The following is a 25,548-nucleotide window of genomic DNA, read 5'->3' as shown; positions in this document are numbered from 1 at the left end:
ATCTTGTTAAGCTACTGCGACCTCCACCACTTTTCCAAGGTGCATTTAAACCATCTTGTTAAGCTACTGTGACCTCCACGTCTCTTCAAAGGGGCATTAAAACCGTCTTGTTAAACCACTCTGAACTCCACAGCTCTTCTAAGGGGCATTGAAATGTTGTTTTTAATTACCTCTAACCTCCACGACTCTTCCAACGGGCATTGCATTTCCTCCTAATTTTAGTCATCTTTTACTTTTCAATGCAAAGGCGAAAACTAAGGGAGACCCACTCCCCAATAATGGGTTGAAGATTTATAGTACGCTGTAATCCACGTCTGTTTCAAGGGGCATTGCAGTTTCTCATAATTTTTGGAAAGCCTTCCATTCACTGCTAAGGCCAACAGTGTACAGGAGACCCAGTTGCTATAAATGGAAAAAACTGTTTAGTTAAGGCCATCTGACCTCCATGTCACTTCCACGGGGCATTGGAGTGCCTCAAAATTTTTGGTAGGCATTGCACTCACTGTATGCCCTATAACTGTGTAGCCGAACCGCTCCTTTTGGTCCAGAAACATATCCTACAAGACATGTGTGGTTGACTGGCCTGATATTGATGTGAATGGTCCCTGTTCCTCCTGCTCTTTCTACTTTGCCACCACCTCATCCATCATTTATCACCTGAAGCTTTGTTTTAACGGGAGTCATAGAACTGGGATAGTAGCAGGAAAACATCCAGCAATCCTCGGAGGAGGTAGGATATGCGCCAAAACGCTGACCACCTCAGGCCTAGCCGCTACTACATACATGTGCTTGCATTCCAAGAAAACAAAGCAGATGCTAACTTCTATCATCATCATCATGCTCCTCACCTTGGCACTCTCAACTCCCCTGATGGAGAAGCCAGGGCCCATCGGAAGAGTCTGGTTCTCTGGTGGGCTCGTCCAATGCTGCCCTAAAGCAGGCCAGGCTAAGAAAAGTGTGGGGGAAGTTCCCAGGAGAAATAGGGGCGGCTGGGGACCGTTTATGGACACCCGGCCGCCCTCAGGCGGCTGGGGACCGCGTGTGGACACCCGGCTGCGGGGCGGCTGGGGACCGAGTATGGACACCCGGCCGCCCCCTGGTGGCTCGTGACCGAGCTTGGACACCCGGCCGCCGAGCGGCTGGGGACTGAGTATGGATGCCTCGCTGCCGAAGCAGCCATGAGGTAGTGGCCAGCTTCGGCCTCCTCCAAACTAAAAGGTCCCATTTCAAGTGCAAGCTAGCAGTATGGTATTGCAGCCTGCGGGTGGGTGGGTTGATGGCTGCATATGTGTCACCCCAGGCCTGGATGCCACAAATATGAAAGGCTGTGTCTTAGAGCAGGGGGGAGGTTCTCTGGTTAGGGACCATTAGCATGCAGCACCTCCTGTCCCAGGCCAGTAGGGGGAGCAGGCTGCCCCTATAAAAGCTGGAACTGAGGGCAGGGTTAGAAAGACCAGGACGCATTTCTGAAGCATCCAGAAGGGTTCCCAGAGGAAAGGGACAGGTCAGCAGCAGCTGAGGAGTCTGGGAGGCAGAGGAGGAACAACAAGCCAGGGACAGAGGCGACGAGAGCCGGTCCTGGCTGAGAGAGAACTACACAACCGGACACTGGGGTCCGAGGCTGTCAGGGTAGCAAGCCCGGCAGCAGATAACCAACCTGAGAGGGATTTCAGGTCCCTTGGCCTGAGAAGCCTGGAGGCTCCACCACACAGAGGGACCGGTACAGCACGGAGAAGCAACAGGTACCTAAGGCCCAAGTCGCAAGCCATACAGGCGTAGTACACGGCCGCTCAGGGATGTGTGCTATCACACCACGAAGAGGGGGATAGTCAGCAAGGGCAGAGAGAGAACGGTAGGCCTACCCACTCACCCTGACCAGTGGGGCTCGCCCGAATGCTCTCAGACACCCAGGCCCATTCCTACCATGTACTCCTGTTGGGTCATTAGTACTAACTACAATAAAGACCCTGGACTGTTTGAAGCGGTCTCTGAACTCTGATTATTGCGGCCTACACCATCACCCCCAACGTCCACCTACATTGCCCTGAGGCTACACTTCCCGTGGGGAGTTATCCTATCCCTGTGCTGCACACCAACACCAGCCTCAGCGGTCTGCCTTGCAACGGCGGTCATCCCTGACCGCAATCCACGGGTGGCGTAGTCGGACATTCAAAACCCTACAAATAGACTGCCACAGCATTTGGTCTGACCACCCTGAGCCACGGGATCGGGTTGCCACTACTACCCCCATCATCGCACTAAAGCTCGGTTCCAGGTGCCCCATGGCCCAGGGGGCGAGTCAGCTTTGGCGTAGTCGGCAGGATTGTGACCAACCCGCCATAAATGGGTATTGCGTGCCTGAAAAAGACTTCATACTTTCCTGAAAAAGAGGTTTCCCGCCATCCGGAGCCGTTTCCCGCCATCTTCAGCCGTTTCCCGCCATCCTCAGCCGTGTTCCCGCCATCGGGCGCCATCTTTGAGACGCCGCGCGGGAAGAAGAGGGGCGTGGACGTCCAAAACCGCGCGAGACCTGAAGCCCCGCCCTACGCACCGACCATGCGCAAGGTCCTGGAAGGAGAGAGAGCGACGCTGACGTCACCAGGACGCGACGCAAGGTCTTCGCCCGGAGCAGCACCAGCGGAGCCGCGGCCTACAGAAGAGGATCAACGGAAGGTAGGCCGCACTTAACTGGGGGGGAGGAAGATGACGGACTCGGAGGGACCTTCTACCACCAGCGTGGCTGCAGCAGCGGTGATGCCGCTCTCCATGCCCTACATTCCCGGAGCGGCCTGGCTGCCCCAATACTCAGGGGAATCCCATACCTTAACTGACTTTAAAGAAAGACTGCACAGTTTATTTAAAGTTTATCCCCTGACAGAAGATCAGAAAGTGAGCATTCTGATGGGGCAGCTAACCGGTGCAGCCCAGCGGGAAGTGAAATCATGGTCAGATGAGGAGAAAAGGACTGTAAAGGACATTCTGACCCGGCTGCGGAGTACCTTTGACACCCATACCTCAGCAGAGATCAAAATGCGGTTCTATGGCTGTAAGCAGCGGGCCCAAGATAGCATCAGAGACTATGCCTTGAACCTGCAAGAAGCTCTGGGAGCAATTAAGCAATCTGACCCTGGCAGCGTGCAGGATCCAGATAAACTGTTGACTGATCAGTTCATAGAAGGTCTGCTGACCAGCGCCCACAGAACCCAGCTGCGCCTCATGGCCCTACTGAACCCCGATCTGACTCGGAAGAGCTGGAGGAAGTAGAGCTCCCGGCGTTCCACCGGTGTGGGGCCACTCAGTATTCTCACCGAGTAAGGGACAAAGACCTAACCACCGTCATGTTCAACCCCTTACCCCACCATGGCGGGGCTGAAACGCAAGATAGTGACCCTGCCGTTCGCCTGGTGAAAGACCTGTTAACCCAGGCAGACGCTAGCCCTGGCCTGGACGCTCCAGAGGAAGCCAAGCAGTTATGGAAGGAGAAAAGCAGGCTATTCCTCTACGAGGGCAAGCTGTGCAGAAGGCTTGTCAACCACCGAACGCAAGAGCTGACCTGGCAGGTAGTGCTCCCAAGACGGGATGCAGCAATGGTCCTGGAGGCCTACCATGACAGAGCGGGACACTTCGGGTGTAAGAAACTGGAGTTCCTACTGAGAGAGCGGTTCTACTGGATCGGTATGAGAGGGGCCATAGAGAAGTGGAGCAGGGACTGCGGCCCATGCCACCTCAGAAGGAAGGACCGTACCAGCCAGAAGACACCCTTGAGGCCCATCGTCACCAGGCAGCCTCTTGAGCTAGTAGCTCTGGACCATGTGAAGTTGGCTCCAAGCCGGTCCGGCTACATCTATGCCCTCACGATTGTGGACCATTACTCCCGGTTCCTGGTGGTGGTTCCTGTTAAAGACCTGACAGCCAAAACAGCGGCCAGAGCCTTCCAGCAACACTTCTGCCATCCACACGGGTATCCGGAACAGGTCTTGACAGATCAAGGTCCAGCGTTTGAGGCGGAAGTCTTCCAGGAGTTCTGCAACCTCTACTGCTGTAGGAAGATTCGGACAATGCCTTACCACCCGCAAACCAACAGGCTGTGTGAGAAAATGAACAATATTGTCATTGATCTCCTCAAGACGTTGGCCCTGGAAGAATGCAGCCTGTGGCCGGAGAAGCAGCCAGACCTGATTGACTTGTACAACCATATCCCGGTGAATGCTACAAATTGCACCCTGGCTTACCTGATGCGAGCAATACCAGGTAAGCTGCCGATAGACCTGGAGATGGGAGTCCTGACAACCGAGGACACCTCCACAGATGCGGACTGGGATGCGGAACGGCGGCTACACTACAAGAAGGTACAGGAGAGTGTGGAGAGGAGTCTGGCTCAAGCAAGAGAAAAGCAAGAGAGGCTCTTCAACCAACACACCCCTGCTGGTCCCCTGGAACCTGGTGAGCAGGTCCTGAAGCGGAAGAAAAGGCTTCACAAGCTGGACCATCAGTGGGAGAGAGACCCGTACACAGTACTGCAGTCCGACCACAACCCAAAGGTATGTGTGATTACCAAGGATGGAGGAGAAACCACTAGCACTGTCTCCAGAGACCACCTAAAACGGTGCCCCGAGCAACTGCAGAATCCAAGTGAAGATCAAGATGACCTTGAACCCGCAGAGGACAAGGAAGAAATGATCAGCACAGTTCTCGGAGAGTTCCCCCGCACCTGGACTCGAATAAAGGATGCCATAGTGGTGCCCGTCCTACACTTCCTTCAGCCTACCCAGCAGGAGCCTACAGAAGAACAAGAGGAACAAGCAGCCCCGGAGGCAGAAGAACCCATGCCAGCAGCCCAGGAGAGTCAACCCTCTGCTGACAGTGAGCCTGCCATGCCTGCGGAAAGCCAAAGGACCCGCAGACAGCTGCCTGCCCTGCCTGTAAACCCAGCTAGTAGCTGTACCCTTAATACTAGTGGGGAAAGCCAGGTTAGACCACCACCAGACAGTGGGTTACGGAGGTCAACCCGGAGCACTAGGGGTCAAATACCAGCTCGCTGGAGGATCTAAATGTGTAATGTATATATTTAATGTGTTATGCTTGTACCCTGGTCATTAATAATGTTTCTCCAGTTTTCCTAGATGGAATGGACTGACAGGTTATTGACGGTGAATAACTGGAACTACCATGTAGATAGTTGTACTTGGTGCCCTCTTTCGAAGACGACCACGGAAGAAAAACCTGTCCGGCATGGCCTCCTTGTGGTCCAAAGTAGGTAGCTCAGCCTTGCCGCCACGCCCAAGGCCAGGAACTTGGGGTTTAAAGGGACAGGTCCCCACATCACTTAAAAACTTAGCCTTATGGGGTGAAATGGACACCCGGTCACGTATCATACTGTGACCCTCTTCTTTTGTTGGTGATATGGACACCCAGTCACTCAATATGTGGTGTTGTTTGTTATTTCTTTCCCTGTTGTGTTTTGGTCATGCATTTACACCCTGTATTTGAGTTTCTTGTTTAGTCCCGGAGTACTAAAATTTACTAGGGGGGAATGTGTCATCCCAGGCCTGGATGCCACAAATATTAAAGGCTGTGTCTGAGAGCAGGAGGGAGGTTCTCTGGTTAGGGACCATTAGCATGCAGCACCTCCTGTCCCAAGCCAGTAGGGGGAGCAGGCTGCCCCTATAAAAGCTGGAACTGAGGGCAGGGTTAGAGAGACCAGGACCCACTTCTGAAGCATCCAGAAGGGTTCCCAGAGGAAAGTGACAGGTCAGCAGCAGCTGAGGAGTCCGGGAGGCAGAGGAGGAACAGCAAGCCAGGGACAGAGGCGACGAGAGCCGGTCCTGGCTGAGAGAGAACTACACAACCAGACACTGGGGTCCGAGGCTGTCAGGGTTGCAAGCACGGCAGCAGATAACCAACCTGCGAGGGATTTCAGGTCCCTTGGCCTGAGAAGCCTGGAGGCTCCGCCACACAGAGGGACCGGTACAGCACAGAGAAGCAACAGGTACCTAAGGCCCGAGTCGCAAGCCATACAGACGTAGTACACAGCAAGCTCAGGGACGTGGGCTATCACACCATGAAGAGGGGGATAGTCAGCAAGGGCAGAGAGAGAACGGTAGACCTACCCACTCACCCTGACCAGTGGGGCTCGCCCGAATGCTCTCAGACACCCAGGCCCATTCCTACCCTGTACTCCTGTTGGGTCATTAGTACTAACTACAATAAAGACCCTGGACTGTTTGAAGCGGTCTCTGAACTCTGATTATTGCGGCCTACACCATCACCCCCAGCATCCACCTACATTGCCCTGAGGCTACACTCTTCCCGTGAGGAGTTATCCTATCCCTGTGCTGCACACCATCACCAGCCTCAGCGGTCTGCCTTGCAGCGGCGGTCATCCCTGACCGCAATCCACGGGTGGCGTAGTCGGACATTCAAAACCCTACAAATAGACTGCCACAGCATTTGGTCTGACCACCCTGAGCCACGGGATTGGGTTGCCACTACTACCCCCATCATCGCACTAAAGCCCGGTTCCGGGTGCCCCACGGCCCAGGGGGTGAATCACATATTTGTGCTTGCATTGCAAGGAATGGGGGAGGTACAATTGAACACTGCCCTGGGACAATTACTTGCACGGGGATAGTTGCAAGTCTGCATCTTCTGATGCGGCAAGGATCACTTCTGATGGGCACACTTTTAGGCAGTGACCTGGGAGTCAGAGATGCTTCCAGGGGTCTTCCCCATGCTGTTCCCATGTCTTTTCAGCACTGTATGCATGTGTCACACAGCACATGGCCAGATAAGGTTGTAAAATGTTAAAATGACATTTCCCGGTGAATGCATTTGTCACAGTTGAAAGCAATACAAAAGTGCAAAAACGCATAAAAAATGCTACTTGTGAACATAGCCCAAGGTGTAGAGGAGTATTTTTGTTTTTGTTTATTTATTTTACCTTATACACAAGTATTTACCCTGGAAAGGAAATTCCTTAACATATTTCACAGGAAAAAAGTTTCAGTTTCGTTTTTCAACGTTTTATTGTGAGCCCGTAAAAGTGGCTTAATACCTCTGACCAGGTTGTTGACAGCAGTGACCTTGGGGTCAGAAATGCTTCCTGGGGCGATCCCCATGCTGTCCCCATGTCTTTTGAGCACTGTCACTATCGTTTTGGGCACTTTTTAGGCTTTCTACAGACTGCCGGGTGTGCCACCGCAAAAATGCTCGGGTCTCCCATAGACTAACAATGGGCTCGTTGCTCGGGTCGAGCACCTGAGTATCACGGCGAGCTCGGCCCGAGCTTCGAGCACCCGAGCATTTTAGTGCTCGCTCAACACTAGTCTCAACCCTAGGCAAGCCAGATGGTCCCTGTTTTTTACTAGGTTCAATTTTGTTGTCACTTTTTGTCCAGGGGTCAACAATGTCAAGGGTGATGCTTTGTCCCGGAGCTTCCCTGGTGGTGGTGACCATAAGAACCCTGCCACGATATTACAGAAAGGGGTAGTCATTTCGGCACTTTATCCTGAACAGGAGGGTGAGGTGTTGGGGGCACAAGGGGACACCCCTGCCTCCTGCCCTTCAGCAAAGTTATTTGTACCATCTGATATCCGCCCTGCAAAATAATTAAGAAACATCATAACTCTGTACTTGCTGGGCATCCAGGTGGTAAGGCAACTGTGAACCTCCTATCTTGTCATTTTTGGTGGCCGGAGTTGCATCGGTATGTAATTGAACAAGTAGCTGCTTGCAGTATTTGCGCGCGTTCTAAGGTTTCGCATACCCGTCCGTCTGGTACTCTTCTTCCGCTACCTATTCCTAGTAGGCCATGGACATCCTTGTCCATGGATTTTGTTAATGACATACCGGTTTCTGGAGGCAAAATGATGGTTTTGGTGGTAGTAGATAGGTTCAGTAAAATGGTTCATTTTGTCACATTTTCTGCATTTCCAAATGCCAAGACACTTGCTCAAGTGTTCATAAATGAGATCGTGAAGCTTCACAGGGTTCCTTCCGATGTGGTGTCAGATCGGGGGACCTAGTTTGTTTTCAAGTTCTGGAAGGCATTCTGTTCTCAACTGGGGGTGCAGCTGTCCTTATCCTCTGCCTTCCACCCTCAGTCTAATAGTCAGACCGAGCATGTCAATCAGAATTTGGAGACCTACCTCAGGTGTTTAGTTTCTGAAAATTTGGAGGATTGGGCATCCTACCTACCGCTGGCAGAATTTGCCATTAATAATCATCGTCAAGAATGCACTGGCAGATCACCGTTCTTCGGTGCATACGGTTATCACCCACAGTTTGGTACCTTTAGTGGGGGAGGAGCTACAGGAGTTTCTGAGGAGGAACGGTTTGCTTCGTCGCTCTCCTTGGTATGGCAGGGTGTTCTGAGTAATTTAAAGATCATGGGAGACAGGTATAAACGTATGGCTGACAGAAAACGCTTGCCAGGTCCGGACCTGAATGTGAATGACTTTGTGTGGTTGTCTACCAGGAATATAAGATTGAAAGTTCCTTCTTGGAAGCTGGGACCTAGGTTTATTGGTCGCTATAAAATAACCGCCGTCATTAACCCAGCAGCGTTTCGTCTTGAACTTCCTCAGGCCCTTAAAGTCCATAACGTGTTCCACTTAAAAAATATATGGAACCTCTTGAGCCCTCGCCTCTACCACCACCCCCAGTAATGATTGATGGTAATCTGGAGTTCCAGATTTCGAGGATTGTAGATTCTTGTCTCCAACATCGTTCTCTACAATACTTAGTGCACTGGAAAGGCTATGGTCCAGAGGAGAGGATGTGGGTTTCAGCATCAGAGGTGAACGCTCCCAGATTGGTTCACTCATTTCACATCTCTTTTCCTGAGAAACCCAATTCTGAGTGTCTAGGGCCACTCGTAGAGGCAGGGGTACTGTCACGGGTGTGTCAGAGGTGACAGTCGCCCTGCAGTTGGTTGCAGGAGATCTCTACGTTTGGCATTACAGACATCTTTTTAAAGGCTGGCTGTTTCTAGGACCCAGCGGCTACCTCCCTCTGGCTAAATAGCTCCCTGTCCTGGGTGTTTAAATATCTGGTGCGTCTGAGAGGGAGGTGCCGGTGATATTCATTACTACTTGTGAGGCTTTAGCAGGAGCAGTACTTTGTTCTTCTCTGGAGCTTGAGGCCATGTGCGCATTTGTTTGGAGTCATTTAAAGCTAAGCAATTCCCCCCTGTATGTCTACCCTTGTTGCTTATAGAGTTTAGTGGAGATCGACTACTACTCATCTCCTTCCTTCTCTAGCCTTAGCCATATGCCAGGGAAAGTCAGGGCGAGGCACGCGATTGGTGAAGAGCCAATATAGGGACGGTAGTTGAGACAGGATGACACTAGTCCAGACTAGGAGGTTTCCACTCCCCCCTTTCCCTAGTGTCTGGGCTCCCTTTCCCTCTGTGTTGCACTAAATTCTTTCCCACACCTTGCGTGACACCCCTCTAAACCACTGACAAACAAAGCAGATGGACAATAGGTGGGGGGCTTGGGAGTGGGGACACTTCATTTTTTTTGTTAGTGCAGTTAATGCTGACATAACCCATTTTGTTGCTCACCAAACACATTTGAGAAACACCAACCCCTAAGAATCAACTGGCAGGGGCAAAGGTGGTTATGGTCACCTTACCCAATTTCCAGCTGGAGTGCAGGCATAGATCCAAGGGCCCAGCCTATGATCTGTATAATTGTAACTTAATTTATGACCATACCCAAAGAGTGCGCAGTGCATGGTTTATCTTTGTAACACTCTTTGTGACATTCTCAAATGAACTTTTGTCTCCACTTTCATTGCATGCAACCATTGTATGCCAATAGAAGAGATTTTTCTCTCCTGTACTGCTAGTTCACATTACATGTTCAAGCCAATGTAAAAATATGTTTGTCCTTTTTTTTAGTCATACTGCTTCTTCAGGTTTCTATAGGAACTGAGCATTGATCGATTCTAGTAGTCTCCAAATATAGTTAGATGATAGTCATGCTTCCCATCATAAGAAATGTGATAATTCTTTTCCATTTTAAATGGATACTGTGAAAACAATTTAATGGCAAATGAATGAACAGTCAATACATTTTGAAAAGACAGTTTGAGAGATACAAGTCATTGTAACATATATAGCTCTCAGGTTTCAGTAGGTAGAAGTGACACCTAATACATTCAGAAAGTTGAATTATTTTATGAAGACTTGTCACAAATTTGTATCGAGCCAGTGTAAGTACTTCTCTACTATTCGGTCTGCTAAAGAAAGAGGGAATGGTCCGCTATTCATTAAAAGTATACCATGAAAAGTGTTGTCATAATGTTCATGTACTACATGTACACCAGCATTTCTAAGTCTGGACACATACATAAAGCCATCATCTCTAAGCACATCATACATGCATGTGATTACATATGTCAATGGGAGACCCGTTAACTTTTCATCTTCTGCCAATAAAGGAGATGCTCTAACATCCAAGAGTCCTGGATACTTTTTCACAAACAACGTATTCTGGTTGTCGGGCATCTGGTACACATGATTCTTTTTTAGATCTCCTGGTAATAAAGTGCTCCAGTTGACATATTTAAATAAGTGAGCATCTTGAGATGGAATATGCTTGTTGGACATCATGGCTTCAAACAGCGATCGATCCGTGGTGTAGTATTCACTCCAGAAGCGGACCATCAGTTTTCTGGACAGTAACGGCATGTATGCATTTTCTTTATAAGATGGAGTATTCAAGTCAAGGCCTTGGAGAACTGGGTATATCAACACTTGAATCTTGAGTTTCACATTGACTTCTGGGTCATGAAGCAGCTGTGAAAATCAAATTCATGTTTTAATAAACAAATTAGTTTCTGCATAGGAGTCAGCAAGTATTTCATGACATGTGGAGTCAACATGTTTATTTTCGTAAAGGACATTGAGATACTTTTAGAAGCTGCAGATTTCATAGAATCTATTGTCAACAGAAGAGATAAAAACCACTATGACAGGCAGTTGTGTAGCCTTTCTATATAGTACACATGAGGGACAGCACCAAAAGTTTTTGAAAACTTTTCCAAAGCAATGTTGTCGATAAAGAAATATGAGGGGAAAAAAAGCTTCCTGAAAGGCCTCATTCAGATGTTAGTGATTTTTCTCATATGCCAAACTGAAGTATGAATGCAAGGAAAGAAAATTGGCCCCGTAAATCTTATCTTTTGTGTATGCCCCTGAAGGCTCTCTGGGTTTCCATCTTTGGAAATCTTAAAAGAAAAAATTAACTATTTCAAGTTTTAGCAGTGCTAACAGGATTAATAGAGGACCTGACAGGTTCCCGCATATCCACAAACACTAATGTATCGTAATCCATGCGGTTTTCTGTATTCTGGTTATGTGTTTTATGTGCATACTAGACTGCATTGTTTGAAACAATGTTTCCTGTAGTGTCACATATGCAAGTAATTTAAGATTAGTCCACTGGGAGGCTCTTCCCCAATACTAATCCTGCCTCAGATCTTCTGACCACACCTACATGGTAGGACTGTTATACAGGTTGTCAATCACACCCAGGAGAGATGAATAAGAAATATGAGGTAAAACTAGTCCTGGGAAAAGACCTGACTCATTTGCACATATGAAATCCCCATGTACACCACTATATTAGCAGTTTGGGATAGTCGGGTTATCTGACAACCTATTAGTTTTAAGAATCCATGATCACAAACGTCACCATTATATTGGACAGTGTATCAGCAAAACATTTTAGCTTAATTTTCCTTTTAAAACCAAAAGATTCCATTTCTATGACAGATTCCAAACCAGAAATACTGATTTTGTATGAAAAATTGCAGTGAGATCGAAGCAAAAACGTCTATATGACTTCACAACGTCACAGAATAACCGCTTTGTAGACCTTATTATGGATCCACACAGATCTGTAATACTGTTCAACAGTGTTAAGGTCATGGGAAAAAAATGTAACAATATACACATGGATAATACAGACACTGTAAATTGTCAAATCATATAAACTACTCACAAAAAGTTAAGGATATTTAGCTTTCGGGTGAAATTTATTGAAAAAGTAAAAAGTTCACGATACAGTGATATTTTATGATGAAAGTAGAGCATTTATGTAGAAGCATGCAATTGCAATTTCCTCATCTCAAACAATTTATTGAAACAAAAGCCATCAGCAGTGGTGGATATAGCACCCCAAAAATGTCAATGTCTCAATAACTTGTCATGTGGTCTTGAGCATCAATTATAACTAGTGTTGAGCATTCCGATACTGAAATATCGGGTATCGGCCGATATTCGTGGTATCGGAATTCCGATACTTAATTCCCATACTTTTACAATATCGAATACCGGAATCGGAAGTTCCCATAATGCCTGCGCTCTGCAGTGTCTCTGAAGGATGACAAGCTGGATGGTAACGCTCAGCTGCGATCCAGCCTGTCATCAGAATGCCATCCCAGCGTGAGAGAATTCTCCTGATTGTTTAAAAGCCGACGGGCCGTAAAAAGCCGCCGGCTTTTAAACAATCACACAACCCCATACTGCTTCCCTGCTGCCTCCCACCCCGATCCTCCGCTCCCCCCATCCTGATCGTAAGTTAGGACCGGGCGGGGAGCGCAGCACCAAGGAGCGGGGAGCGAAGGACCCGGGCGGGGAAGCCGGCAGTGAAAAGACTTCACCGCCGGCTTTCCCGTTCTGTGCTGCGCTTTCCCGTCTATTATTTCAAATGAACAGCTGAGGTATCAGGTGATGCCGATCAGCTGTTCATTTGAAGTAGCCGCGGTGCCCTCAGAGGGTTCATGTGAGTTCATGCTTGACTGCATGAACTCACATGAACTTTCCCACGGCCGCACAGGTCAGCCTCACCTCCCTGACCATCAGCCCGTCATGATTAGTGTGTGTGGGGTGTCAGTGCGATGTCTGTGCGATGTCTGCGGGTGTGCGCGGTGTCTGTGCAGTGTCTGTGCGATGTCTGCGGGTGTGCGCGGTGTCTGTGGGATGTCTGCAGGTGTGTGCGTGCAGGCAGACATAGGCCGAAGTGACACTACTACTCCCATCGGCCTATGTCTGTCCCCCGTCCACTCAGGAAATTCATGAAATAATTTAAAAAAAATTGATGTGGGGCTTCACCCTATATTTGTGTCCAGCCAGGTACAGCAGGCAGGAACGGGCTGCCCCCAACCACCAGCTGCCTATTTGTACCTGGCCGGGCACAACAATATAGGGAAGCCCTTTTTTTTTTAATTATTTCATGAAATAATTAAAAAAAAATTGACGTGGGGCTTCGCACTATATTTGTGTCCAGACAGGTACAGCAGGCAGGAACGGGCTGCCCCCAACCACCAGCTGCCTATTTGTACCTGGTTGGACACAACAATATAGGGAAGCCCTTTTTATCTTAATTTTTTCTTGAATTTCATGAAATAATTAAAAAAAATATATATATGGGGCTTCGCCCTATTTTTGTGTCCAGCCAGGTACAACTAGGCAGCTGGGGGCTGGAATCTGCAGCGCAGGGAGGCCCAAGCTTTCTGGGCCCCCCCCCGCTGCAAATTGCAGTCCGCAGCCACCCTGGAAAATGGCGCGTTCATAGAAGCGCCATCTTCTGGCGCTGTACTCAACTCATCCAGGGCCCTGGTGCGGTGGCTCACTGGGTAATAAAGGGGTTAGGGCCAGCTTGGCATTATCAGCTGGCCCTAAGCCCGAAATTCATGGGGTCATGCCAATATTAGACATGACCGCCATGAATTTCTAGTAAAGTATTTAAAAAAAAAACACAACACGCAGAATAAAGTCCATTAATTGAAATAAACACACAATACTTTATTGTTCTAAATTAAACCATACTTACCCTCACGCCCAGTCCAGCTGAAGCCAACGATCTCCTGCAATAAAAGAAAAATAATAAAGCAACATCATCCTTACCATTCCATGGTTCACAGGACAGCTTCAGCTCTGCTACATCGAGATGACAGGCTGGACCGCAGCAGAACGCTGCCATCCAGCCTGTCATCCCGCAGACACTGAGAAGCGCAGGCATGCTTGCGCTCCTCAGTGTCAGGCTGTGACGGCATCCAGATGAGCCGAGTCTCTCACGCTCACCGCATGCGCAGGAGAATTCTCCCACGCTGTCAGTGACGTGCATGAGGTGAGCTGAGTTCATTGTCGGCTCATCTGGATGCCGTCACAGCCAGACACTGAGGAGCGCAAGCATTCCTGCTCTTCTCAGTGTCTGCGGGATGACAGGCTGGATGGCAGCGCTCTGCTGCGGTCCAGCCTGTCATCTCGATGTAGCAGAGCTGAAGCTGTCCTGGGAACCATGGAAAGGTAAGGATGATGTTGCTTTATTATTTTTGTTTTATTGCAGGAGATCGTTGGCTTCAGCTGGAATGGGCGTGACGGTAAGTATGGTTTAATTTAGAACAATAAAGAATTGTGTGTTTATTTCAATTAAAGGACTTTATTCTGGGTGTTTGTGTTTTTTTTTTTTTACTTTGACTATGGGGTTAGTAATGGGGGTGTCTTTTAGACGCCTCTCCATTACTAACCTGGGCTTGATGTCAGCTGGCATTATAAGCTGACATCAACCCCAGCCCTATTACCCCACTGCCACCGCTACAGGGCAGTGGGAAGAGCGAGGCTAAGTGCCAGAATTGGCGCATCCTATGGATGCGCCATTTCTGGGGCGGCTGACGGCTGGTGTTTCTAGCCTGGGAGGGGGCCAATATTCATGGCACCCTTCCTGGGCTATTAATATCAGCCCCCAGCTGTCTGCCTAGCCTTTGCTAGCTATTAAATTAGGGGGGACCCCACGTCATTTTTTTTTTGGGTCCCCCATTTGAATAGCTAGTAAAGGCTAGCCTGGGGAGCTCTATGGGTATTAGCCCCTTCCCAGGCTTCAAACATCTGCCCCAGCCGTCTGCTTAACCTCCGCTAGAGACTAAAATTACGGGGAACCCCACAACAATTTTTTTTTTTAATAAATCCTTTATTTTAACACTAAATGACAAGTACAGTAATCAACACTATCACTGTACATCTTATATATGTGACTGACATGTTTCTATCCATCTAATCTATGTGTGATGCTCTATTCTTTCTGTTATAAATTGTCGGGTACAGATGCTGAATTGCCGGCCGGCTTTTTTAAAGAGACGGTGCAAGAAAACACTAATATTTTTTTAAATAAATCCTTTACACTAAATGACAAGTACAGTAAGCAACGCTGTCACTGTACTTATTATATATGTGACTGACATGTTTCTATCTATCTAATCTATGTGTGATTCTCTATTCTTTCTATTCTAAATTGTCGGGTACCGCTGCTGAATTGCCGGCAGGCTTTTTTAAAGAGACGGTGCATGAAAACACTGTTATTTTTTTTAATAAATCCTTTACACTAATTGACAAGTACAGTAAGCAACACTGTCACTGTACTTCATATATATGTGACTGACATGTTTCTATCTATCTAATCTATGTGTGAAGCTCTATTCTTTCTGTTCTAAATTGTCGGGTACCGGTGTATGCTGCTGCTGAATCGCCGGCTATTCATGTTTCACTGTGAGCACTGTTCCCATCGATTTGGGCAACCACCTCCCCCAATACATTCTACATTATTGTTAGTTGTTTTTCTTCATGTAGAATTAACCTACAAGGAAAGAAAGGGTTTATTTTCGTTCCGATATTTGTGTCCCATTGACTTGCATTGGTTTCCGGCATCGGAATCGGCGATATCCGATACTTTTTGGGTATCGGCCTGATCCAATCCGATCCGATATTTCCTGATATTGGAAGGCATCACTCAACACTAATTATAACATAACATTGACGTCTCATGTTGCTCATAAGTTGAGTTATTGTCTACTAAGGCATGTCATCTCACTTTTCTTGAAGGGCAGTTCTCAGGTCATTGAAGTTCTGAGGTACGTAGTTATGAGCCTTGTGACAAAGTCAATGGCAAAGTACTGGAAGGGAGATATTTAGCTATTAGCTTCAGTGAGTTGAAACCTAGAAGTTTTCTCCAGCACACTATGTGTCTAGGGGTTAATCGGCCATTTTTAATGGGCTAGGATTTTATGTGAACAGTTGTAGAGCAGGTGGGAGGCTGTTCACCATATCTCTACCCCATAGCCAGCCTTTTGAATCACTCGGCGTTCAGTAGGGCTGGAGAGAGGAACTCCAGTGTTTTAAGACCTGACAAGGAAAAGCTGAACCGTTTGTTTGCTAAACTCTGAGTAGGCGGATCCCCGCTGCCACAAGGACTCTGCTTTGTGCTACCACTTTGCTTTGTTTGCCTGTTTTTGCCCAAAGGGCCCTGTTAACTTTTACTTCACCACGGTTTATACTGCCTGTATAATAAACCTGGGAAGAATTTAAAGAGACATTGTTCCCGTGTGTACCTCCGTGTGCTGTTGAGTGAGCCAGTCTACCACAGCCTCTACACGGCAACTCAGCTGATTCCATAGGTTTTCTATGAAATTCAGGTCTGGAGAAAGTGCTGGCCACTCCATTTGAGGTAGCCCAGTGTCCAGCAGCCATTCCCTAATGATACGACCTCAATGAGCTGGAGTATTATTGTCCATGAAATTAGTGTTGTTCATGCAGAGGCACAATGACTGGATTAATGAAGTTATTCAAGTAGTAGGGGCTTGCCACTGTACCATTCACAAAGTGTAGTGAAGTTCTGTATTGACTAGACACACCTGCCCACACTGTAACACCACCACCACCAGAGTGGTGACAACAGTGGCTGATGCACAGTGTTATCCTTGACATCTCCAACATCGTTGGCGGCCTTCACTTCTTCTCAGCATGAATCGACTTTCCTCAGAGAACAGCTTTGAGGCCTACTGGCCCTTGTCCAGTGTAGATGCTTTCTGGCTCATGCAAGACGATGGTGGTGTGGTCAGGCATCCTTGTAGGTCGTCTAGGATGCAGACCACGCTGATGTAAACAGTTTTGAATGGTTTGACGTGACACTTGGGTGTCTCTCACATTCTTTAAATGTGCCTGCAGTTTTCTGGCATTCATCATCCCGTTCTTAAGGGCATTGTTCACAATGAAGCGGTCATCAGTTTGGGAAGCAGCCAAAAGACATCCAGTTCTATGCCTTTCTGTGACTCTTGAAGTATCTCTGTTGTAACCTGATGATGGCACTCTAAGCTCAGTAGCCACTTCTGTCTGAGAAGATCCTGCTTGAAGCCTCGCAATGGCGAGGTACTGCTGATCATTGGTTAGGTGTCGTCTTAGCCTCATGATGTTAAAATGGGAACAGCTTGAGGAGGAGGATTGTTTAAATACTCTAATTGAATCACGAAACTTATTCGGCGATTCATGGATCAAACACCTGCTGTAAATGTTGCCATTAAGGTCCTTGTTAGAAAACAGCAAGTTGTGCAAAAAGTACTGAAACTTTGAACAGTTGGACTTATGAATTCATAAGTTTAGAGATGGTCACATTAAGTTCACCAGAAAAGTTTAGAGCGCATTCTAGTTTCATCCTGAAATTTCACCCAAAAGCCAGTTATCCCTAACTTTTTGTGAGTAGTGTATATAATATATATTAGCAGTCATACCATTTGTGCTAAAGCTGCAGCTAGATTTCCTCCAGCGCTATCTCCAGACGTAGCTATTCGATTAGGATCTACAGAATACTTTTCTAGTACTTTATCCTGCAGAAAGAATCTTGCCGCATTGTACACATCATCAAACTGGTTTGGGAAGTGAAACTTTGGTGCTAGGCGGTAGCTGTGAGGGAAAAAAATCATATTCAATACAATGTAACTGGACATCCAGGATATAAAGGCATTTTCATATTTCTTTAAGAGGAAATTAAAATCTAGAGAAATACAAATGATGCGAATACAGATGTGCATGTCGTTAGCAAAGTACTGTAAGTTAGTTATATAAACTAGATAAAACTGTAGGGAAACAGATCACAGCAGACCATGGGGAGAAACCATATAAAAAAAAATTGATCCAGGAAATATCCTCACCTAGGCAAGTTGTGTAGGCACAACTCCTGTGGAAGATCTAATGGTTGCTGCTACCTTGTGGCTCGCTGATGAACTCCATCAGGATGCTTTGAGGAAGACATATCACGGTTTTGGGCTGCCCTAACCAGTACAGTGCTATCTGGGACAGTTAGTTTTTTACACTTGAGAAAGATGTCAACCCGGTGTAGAGACACGTGAAATAAAAAACGTACCTTTCAAATCAAGGATGTTAATTTCGGTTAGGATTGCCAAAACCATGAATTGTCTCTTTCTTCAGTTATAATAACTACACAGAATTCAGATGCCTGGATTTTTCCATTAACAAAGAGTAAAGGGATCTCAACACTACATTAAAGATTTTATGCTTGGTAGGATAAGGACGGTGGTCCTGTCAATCATAAGGGATAACTTCAACACAGAAAAAGACAAAGGCTTGATGCTTTTGCAAAGGGAACTAGGTTTGTTTGGATCCGGCATTCGTGAAAACTATGAATTTCCACTTTTACACCAGTTTAATGGTCTCTTTCAAGGACATCTAATATGCAAAAATATACAAAATTACATTTAAACAAATGTGGATAATCTGGGATCCAAGAGGTGAGTTGGGAGGTGGAAGGAATATCACATACTGAGTGCATACTGTGCAACATGTACAACATAGAGCTGTGGATCCATGAGAGTACACAGTGACGTGGTTTTCACTATTGTGTGTGTAAGATTTAATGTCTTTAAAGAATAATTAAAGTAGTATTTAATAAAATACTTTTTTGTGAAAGAGTAACCATTGTTCTAATTCATATTTAATACATTAATAGTAGACATGAAAATAAGCATATTTGCAATATATCTTTTCTGAGAAATCTGCTTCTTTCTCCTTCTGGACTAATCATTCATTTTAAATTCATGAGTAAAGTCTATATTTAGTGAAGATAGATTACTGAGAGAGATGACAGTTGGTGCTTCTAAAATTCTATGCAGGGGAAGGCAAGGGAAAAACTAGATGCAGACATTCTCCTTCAAGTTCTCTTAAAGGACAGTTACACCTAAGTAGAACATTATCAGCATTGACTGTCATCTCATCTCTCTGTAATGGGAGAATCTGTAGTCAGACATATTTTACTTGTGACTTGAAATTGCCTCTAAAGAGAAGAAGAAGACCAGAACTCTAGTTACCCCCTTAGATACCTGTGACTTTAGAATAAAAGAGAAATCTGCTTTCACCTCTTGGTCTAATCTAAAAAGAGATATCAATTATCTTATTTTCATGTGTACTATTGATTAAGAACAAGAAATTTTAACTACTGTTCTTTAAAGTGTTACTTGGCAACGTCCAGAGCTGCTCACTTCCAAATTGAAGGTTTGTGAAAGTGTGTGGCCCAGAACATTGCCTGTTAATCCTTGTAATATACTGTATATAAGTAAATTAGTAAATAAGTATGTTTATCAGGCATTACAGGCCTATTTGGTATTCATTGTCTACTGTGCTAAGTGGTAGTAATTGCTATCTCATTATAATTATAGTCTGCCAGAATTGACCAGACAGTGACAGAAAAACTGAAAAACAAACTGTATATATTTGCTACATTATCTAAGCCTCCAACAGTATAATAGTTATAAATAAAGCCCTAGGTGACGTTGACCCAGTCTATAGAGCGAAACTGACAAGTAAAAGAAAACCGGTAATCTTATTCCAGATTTGTCTCTTGCAAACACCACAGAACCATTTTAGAAGTTTTCTTTTTTTAGATTGTCACAGAGAAAAAGTTCTAATAATAATAAAAATATAGAACAGAAATAACGAATGTAATTTTTTTTTGTTATGTGAATGTAGAGAGTAGACTGATCATAATTAAAGCCATCAATCCCTTCACTTTTTTTATTCAGCGACTACTGGAGGATAATTTGCTTTTCTAACTACTACTCTCACCTCTCACCTGAATGCCTCGATTGAACTCTCACCCCTCAGATGAACCTGATGGACATGTCGTTTTTTTTTGTTTTTTTTAGTTGTACTAACCATATAAAACACTGGCACCTATATGATTGCCTTATCATACTCATATACAGTATGAGGTAACAATAATGTACATAAGTAAAAGCTTAAACAAAACCTTGGGGTTCAATAAAAATTATAATCTTAAAGACTGGTGAATGATGTTGAGATGATGCAGAGTCTTATTTATGGACTAAAGTGTGTGTTTAAAGGGAACCTATCATTTAAAAAAACACTATTAACTTGTAGATATGAGGTAAACCTACCGGTTAATGGCGTTTTGGTGCTGCCCAGCGCTTGCATCGAGAGCCCTGTTGCCAGGAGGAAATTAACTTTATTTCTGAGCCGGCAGTCAGTCAGTACTGGGGGCGCAGTTATAGCCGCCGCTCACTATGCACTGAGTGGTGACTGAAGCCGCACATGCCCACCCCATGACTGAAAGCTTAAGGCTCCCGGGAGGAATACAGTTAATTTCTTCCTGGCAGCGGGGCTTTCAGTACGGCGCCAGGCAGTTTCAAAACACTATTAGCCTGCAGATTAACACCATAACTGCAAGTTAGCATTTTTTTACATGACAGGTTCAATTTAAATAGAAAAAGAAAATAGCATTTTGTACTAATATCTACATTTTTCAATGAATTTCTGATGTAAGACTAGATGAATAGACAATTATTAACAGTGGTTTAGATATTGTTTGATCTCCTTATTCAGATTTTATTCTTCAATACTAGTATTTACACATTTGCTAAGTTAATAATTGGTGACTTTGTACTTCAACGTGATCTAAGATCAAAAGTCTGCTGCACATATTTGATATGGGACACAAGGTTATAGTATGAAGCAAGGCACAAACTAACAATGGCAGCTTTAGAACAGCACAATACCTACTCAATTGACACAATTACTGCATTCAGCTTATGTGCAGATTGTCTTGATAGATGATCATATGGCTTCATAGCTGCAGGACATTGAAACAAGAAATCAGGATTAATTTTTCATGTGAGTGAATTGCATAACAGTTTAATATATTTGTAGACACATAAGCTCTAAAAAGCATCCTCAGGATACAAAACAGATTAAATATGTTTTTATACAGTAATGTGATAGAAATGAATGAATCAATCCGCTGTCAATCCAGAAATTCTCCTGACAAATTTGAACAATTTTCTATAGCAAATCCAATTAGCCAATAAGTGAGATCCTGACTAGTGATAGGCGAACCTCTGACTGTTCGGGTCCGGCGGGTACAGCCAAATGCCAAACAGTTTATTAAAAGTTCGGGTTCGGGTACCAGAACAGTACCCGAACCCAAACATGGTCCCCATTCATATGAATGGGGGACCCGGACATCCATGCATACCTGCGCTGTCATCTGCGTGACAGCGCGGTAAACATGGGCTCTGATCTGTGGTAACATCGTTACCGCGGGTCAGAGAGCTGCAGGATCACGTTGTCAGATGTCAGCGGGTCATAGATGCCGGCTGACAAGACTACTACCCCGATCAGCCTGCGCCTGCTGTCAGTAGTCTCTCATCAGCGGTGCCTGTGCTGAAAGTAAAAAAAAAGAATAAAGTTAAAATGAATAAAGAAATATTCAAATAAAAATAAAAAACACATTATACTCACCTACACATTGTAACTGATGCCTTCGTCCCTTACAAAAAATTAAAAATAAAAAAACACTATATACTCACCTGAAACGCCTAATCCCCGATGCCCATGTCACCTGTAATAAAGAAAAAATAATAAACCATCATCATTCTCACCTATCCGCCATAATCCCCGTAATCCGAAAGTTCCACGCAGATCTCAGTAATAGAACAGCCACATCGTTAGATGTGACCTCTCTATTCAGCAACCGGCGATACACTGACAGGAGCGTAAGTGCTGTACGTGACATCACCGGGGCTCATCAGCTGATTGAACTCCAGTGACCTCACTCCTGGTGCTCGGCGCTATACACTGACACAGGAGTGACTGCTGATGTGTGACTGTCCTACAAATGATCCGATCATCGTGGGACACTTGGGAAACGTCAAACAAGTGAGGGATATGGTTGTTTTTTATTTTCAGTTTGTTTTACAGGTGACAATGGCTTCAGTGAATTAGGCGTTAGGTGAGTATAACTGTATTTTTTATTTTTAAATAAATATGTAAAAAATGATGTGGACTTTTATTTAAAATAAAAGACTTTATTATTGCCATGTCTTTATTTCCAAACCTTTTGGGGTTAATAATAGGGGTGTCTTATAGATGCCCTCCATTACTAATCTGGGTTTCATGTCAGCTGCCAATACAAGGCCTACATGAACCCTAACCCTATTACCCTACTTGCCATCGCCACAGGGCAAGTGGGAAGAGCAAGGCTAAGTGCCAGATTTGGCACATCTTATGGACGAGCTATTGTTTTAGCCTCGGAGGGGACCAGTATCCATGGCCCTTCACTGACTATTAATATCAGCTCACAGCTGTCTTTTTAGCCTTTTCTGGTTAGATTTTATAGGGGTAACCTAAGTCAATTTTTTTCAGGGGTCCCCCTGTAATCTAACCAGTAGAGGCTAAGCAAACAGAACTTGTATAAGCACCGGAAGGGGTTGAAACCGCCATAGTATATGAGCACTCCTCTTATCCCTCTGCCTGCCGCAAAGATGTCCAAAAGACCGATGGAATAAAGGATGTTTTAATTTTTGCATAAAAGTCTCATAGTGTGAAAATATACAACACATGGTATTTTGACTGATTGGTGCCTCAGTCCTTGTATCAATACATATACACCTCATTCAGACAAAAGGTGTTGTATCCGTTTTTTTCGCAGATAGAACATGTACTCGTTATAATCTATGGTGCTATTCACTTGTCCATGTTTTTTTATGGCAGCACGAATGACCTGGGTAAAAACAAGTCCTTGGGTCCGTGAAAAACATGGCACAAGGATAACACACCTATAAAGTCAGTGTGACTGTGAATTGCTTGATATTAAGATGCTGTACTGCAGTATAACTTGATATTTTGTTTGTTTTTATTGATGCCTTGCAAACAAGGAGGGCAATATAATATCCCTCTGTCCTAACTTTGGGTTTACGTTAGAGTTAAAAAGGGTTCAATGCAGTCCTAGGAGACCTCACAGTGCTATACATATTTTCTGGGTTATTAGAGGCTTAGCATATTGTAAATTGAAATTTTGGATCACTATTACCAACCAGTCTTCTCTAGATACAGATATGCAGACAAGATGTGACTTCTTCTCTGCATAACTCCAAGTCCTGTGTGTACAGAGAATCTTTGAGACAACAGTGACGTTAATGGGTTCCCTAGTAACAACCTACATGCCCATATAAACAATGTGAGTGCTGTGTTCTGGCTTTATTTATAATTTTTTTTAAAGACAGGAAATTGTTTCATTTTACCCTTACATTAGAGTAGTATGCCCCAACTCCAGTCCTGAAGAGCCACCAACACATCATGTCTTCAGGATTTCCTTAATATTGCACATGTGATATGTGACATGCAGAAATAGTGCTGTTGCTTCAAAAGCATCCAGCAACTATTAGAAGTAATACAAGCACAGGAGACAGGAAGTGTTGTGCTCCAGAAGCATCCAGCAACTGGAGGGGTTAACACAGTCACAGGAGACAGGGAGTTTTTAGCAGAGCCCCAGGGGGATTGTGGGTAAGTTGTTTACTGTCTGTCTGGAGCCGAAGAGAAAGGTGGTGTGTGATCTGTATCCCAAAGAAGGCAAGGGAACAGAATTCAGGTCAGGAGGGAAGCTAAACACAGGTCAGATAATACTCCATACTGTTAGCTTAGGGAGTCTATCGGGCAGAAAGATAAGGACTGGAAGGAATCAAGTCATAGGGATCTTCTCCCTCATCAAACCCCTTCCCCTCCATCTCCATGCAGGATAAAGGATGCTGTGTACTATTGAGTCCTTGTGGAGGAAAAGCCTGTGGTTGTATATGCATAGAAGTGTGCTGCTAAGAGATCTTATATGTGCTGAATTATGCTACTGAAGAGACTGACATTACTGTGCCTGCTTTATTAGACAGTACTGTAATGAAGATTGTTGCTGTAATATCCCTGAATTGCATTGGCTGTGCTTCAGATTAAATTCCAGTGTTAAACTGTTAAAAAAGACTCTTGTCAGATGTATCTGGTCAGCAATTGAATCTATTGTGTGCCTGAGAGAAGCTGCAGGCTATGGTCACCCTGAAAACGGTTCCCCCAGGATAGTGTGCCTGAGAGAAGCTGCAGCCTATGGTCGCCCTGAATACGGTTCCCCCAGGATTCCAACGAATTCATGAAACCCGTCTCCCCCTATCTGAACCTAGCGTGCGTGTAACAGAGTTATCACCTGTGCAATATTAAGGAAATTCTGAAAATGTGATCTGTTGGTGGCTCTTGAGTACTGGAGTTGGGGAACATTGCATTAGAATATCCAGGTTTTCCTGTGACAGTTTTATGCTGTAAATGAGCAATATGGCTCTGTGGAATTTGAACCTAGAATCAAATCCCACTAAGGACAATATTAGAAAGGAGTTTGTATGTTCTCCCCATTTTTGTGGTATTTTCTTCAGGTCCTTCAGTTTCTTCCCACACTCCAAAGACATACTAATTGTAAGGCCCAATGGGACAGTGATGATGTCTGTAAAGTGCTGCGGAATATGATGGCGCTATATAAGCAAGCATAATAAATAATTGGATTGAGTATAGGAGCTTGGGGTGTTATTAGTCATTAGATGTCAGTAGTAATTTGTCAGGCAGACATTAAGTGGTTAAAGAGGTTTGGCTTGTTTTGCTTCTTACTGCAGTATTACACTAAAAATCTAACATGCTGCAGTAGCACTTTGGTATTATTTTCAATATTCACATAGAATTTAGTATTAAGAGGAGATTAAACACACTGTCACCTACAGGCTACAGATAACTTAGCAGAAGGCGACCATTATTTGCTTTCATTCCATTGTTTTCATGCTGTGAATGTAACTTATTGGATATAAGGAAAGTGCTGTAGAAATTACTAATTCGTCCCACTGGGCACCTCTGTCCACAGGGCTTCCCAAAATTAGAAGTTTGCATCTTGTGACTCCAAATTTTAACTTGAGATAACCCCTTGTGTTTGGACTACTATGCTGCTAATAAATTCTGCTATCTTTATTATTTAATTTAGAGATTTCTCTCCGCAGACATTTCTATCTGAATGCTAGATAGTTTGTATGGTATAAAATATTTAGAATTGAGTGCCTGACCATTTACAGGGTAATCTGTCCTGTTTTGTCATGGTGTTCATTATTTTACGGAAAAAAGTCTTCTGCATGCTGCACATATTTTTTTTCCCATCAAATGTAATAAAATCTGTAACCAAGGCTCCTACAGACCAGATGTTATCAGAAAGTTACATATGCACGCTGCGTTTTAATAAATTTAATGGGGAGATCAGGTTGTTGTTTTTTACAAACTGTAATATACAGTAATTGTCACAATACAAATGTCCTGTTTTAGAGTTTATGAAACAGTCAACAGTTAAGAGTCAGCTTTCTTCTGTGAAAATGAGTTATATAGTGACA

At 45.0% G+C, this 25,548-nt stretch overlaps 1 protein-coding gene across 1 annotated transcript in view; it reads right to left on the bottom strand.

Moving 5' to 3' along the window:
- Nucleotides 1-10,012: 10,012 nt before the first annotated feature.
- AADAC (arylacetamide deacetylase) overlaps nucleotides 10,013-25,548 on the bottom strand; it is a 41,464-nt gene continuing 25,928 nt past the window's right edge. The window contains exons 3-5 of the mRNA XM_073674735.1: nucleotides 20,873-20,942; nucleotides 17,572-17,743; nucleotides 10,013-10,804 (exon numbers count right to left, since the gene is read on the bottom strand). Coding sequence (XP_073530836.1) covers nucleotides 10,196-10,804; nucleotides 17,572-17,743; nucleotides 20,873-20,942 — 851 coding nt within the window. The 3' untranslated portion in view covers nucleotides 10,013-10,195. The remainder of the gene's footprint in view (nucleotides 10,805-17,571; nucleotides 17,744-20,872; nucleotides 20,943-25,548) is intronic.

The sequence above is a fragment of the Phyllobates terribilis genome, unplaced genomic scaffold, assembly GCF_046119375.1.
Source record: "Phyllobates terribilis strain yellow unplaced genomic scaffold, ASM4611937v1 Scaffold_3__8_contigs__length_932513732, whole genome shotgun sequence".
Lineage (NCBI taxonomy): Eukaryota > Metazoa > Chordata > Amphibia > Anura > Dendrobatidae > Phyllobates > Phyllobates terribilis.
Note: the sequence above shows the minus strand (reverse complement) of the source record. Positions and strands in the feature narration are given on the sequence as shown.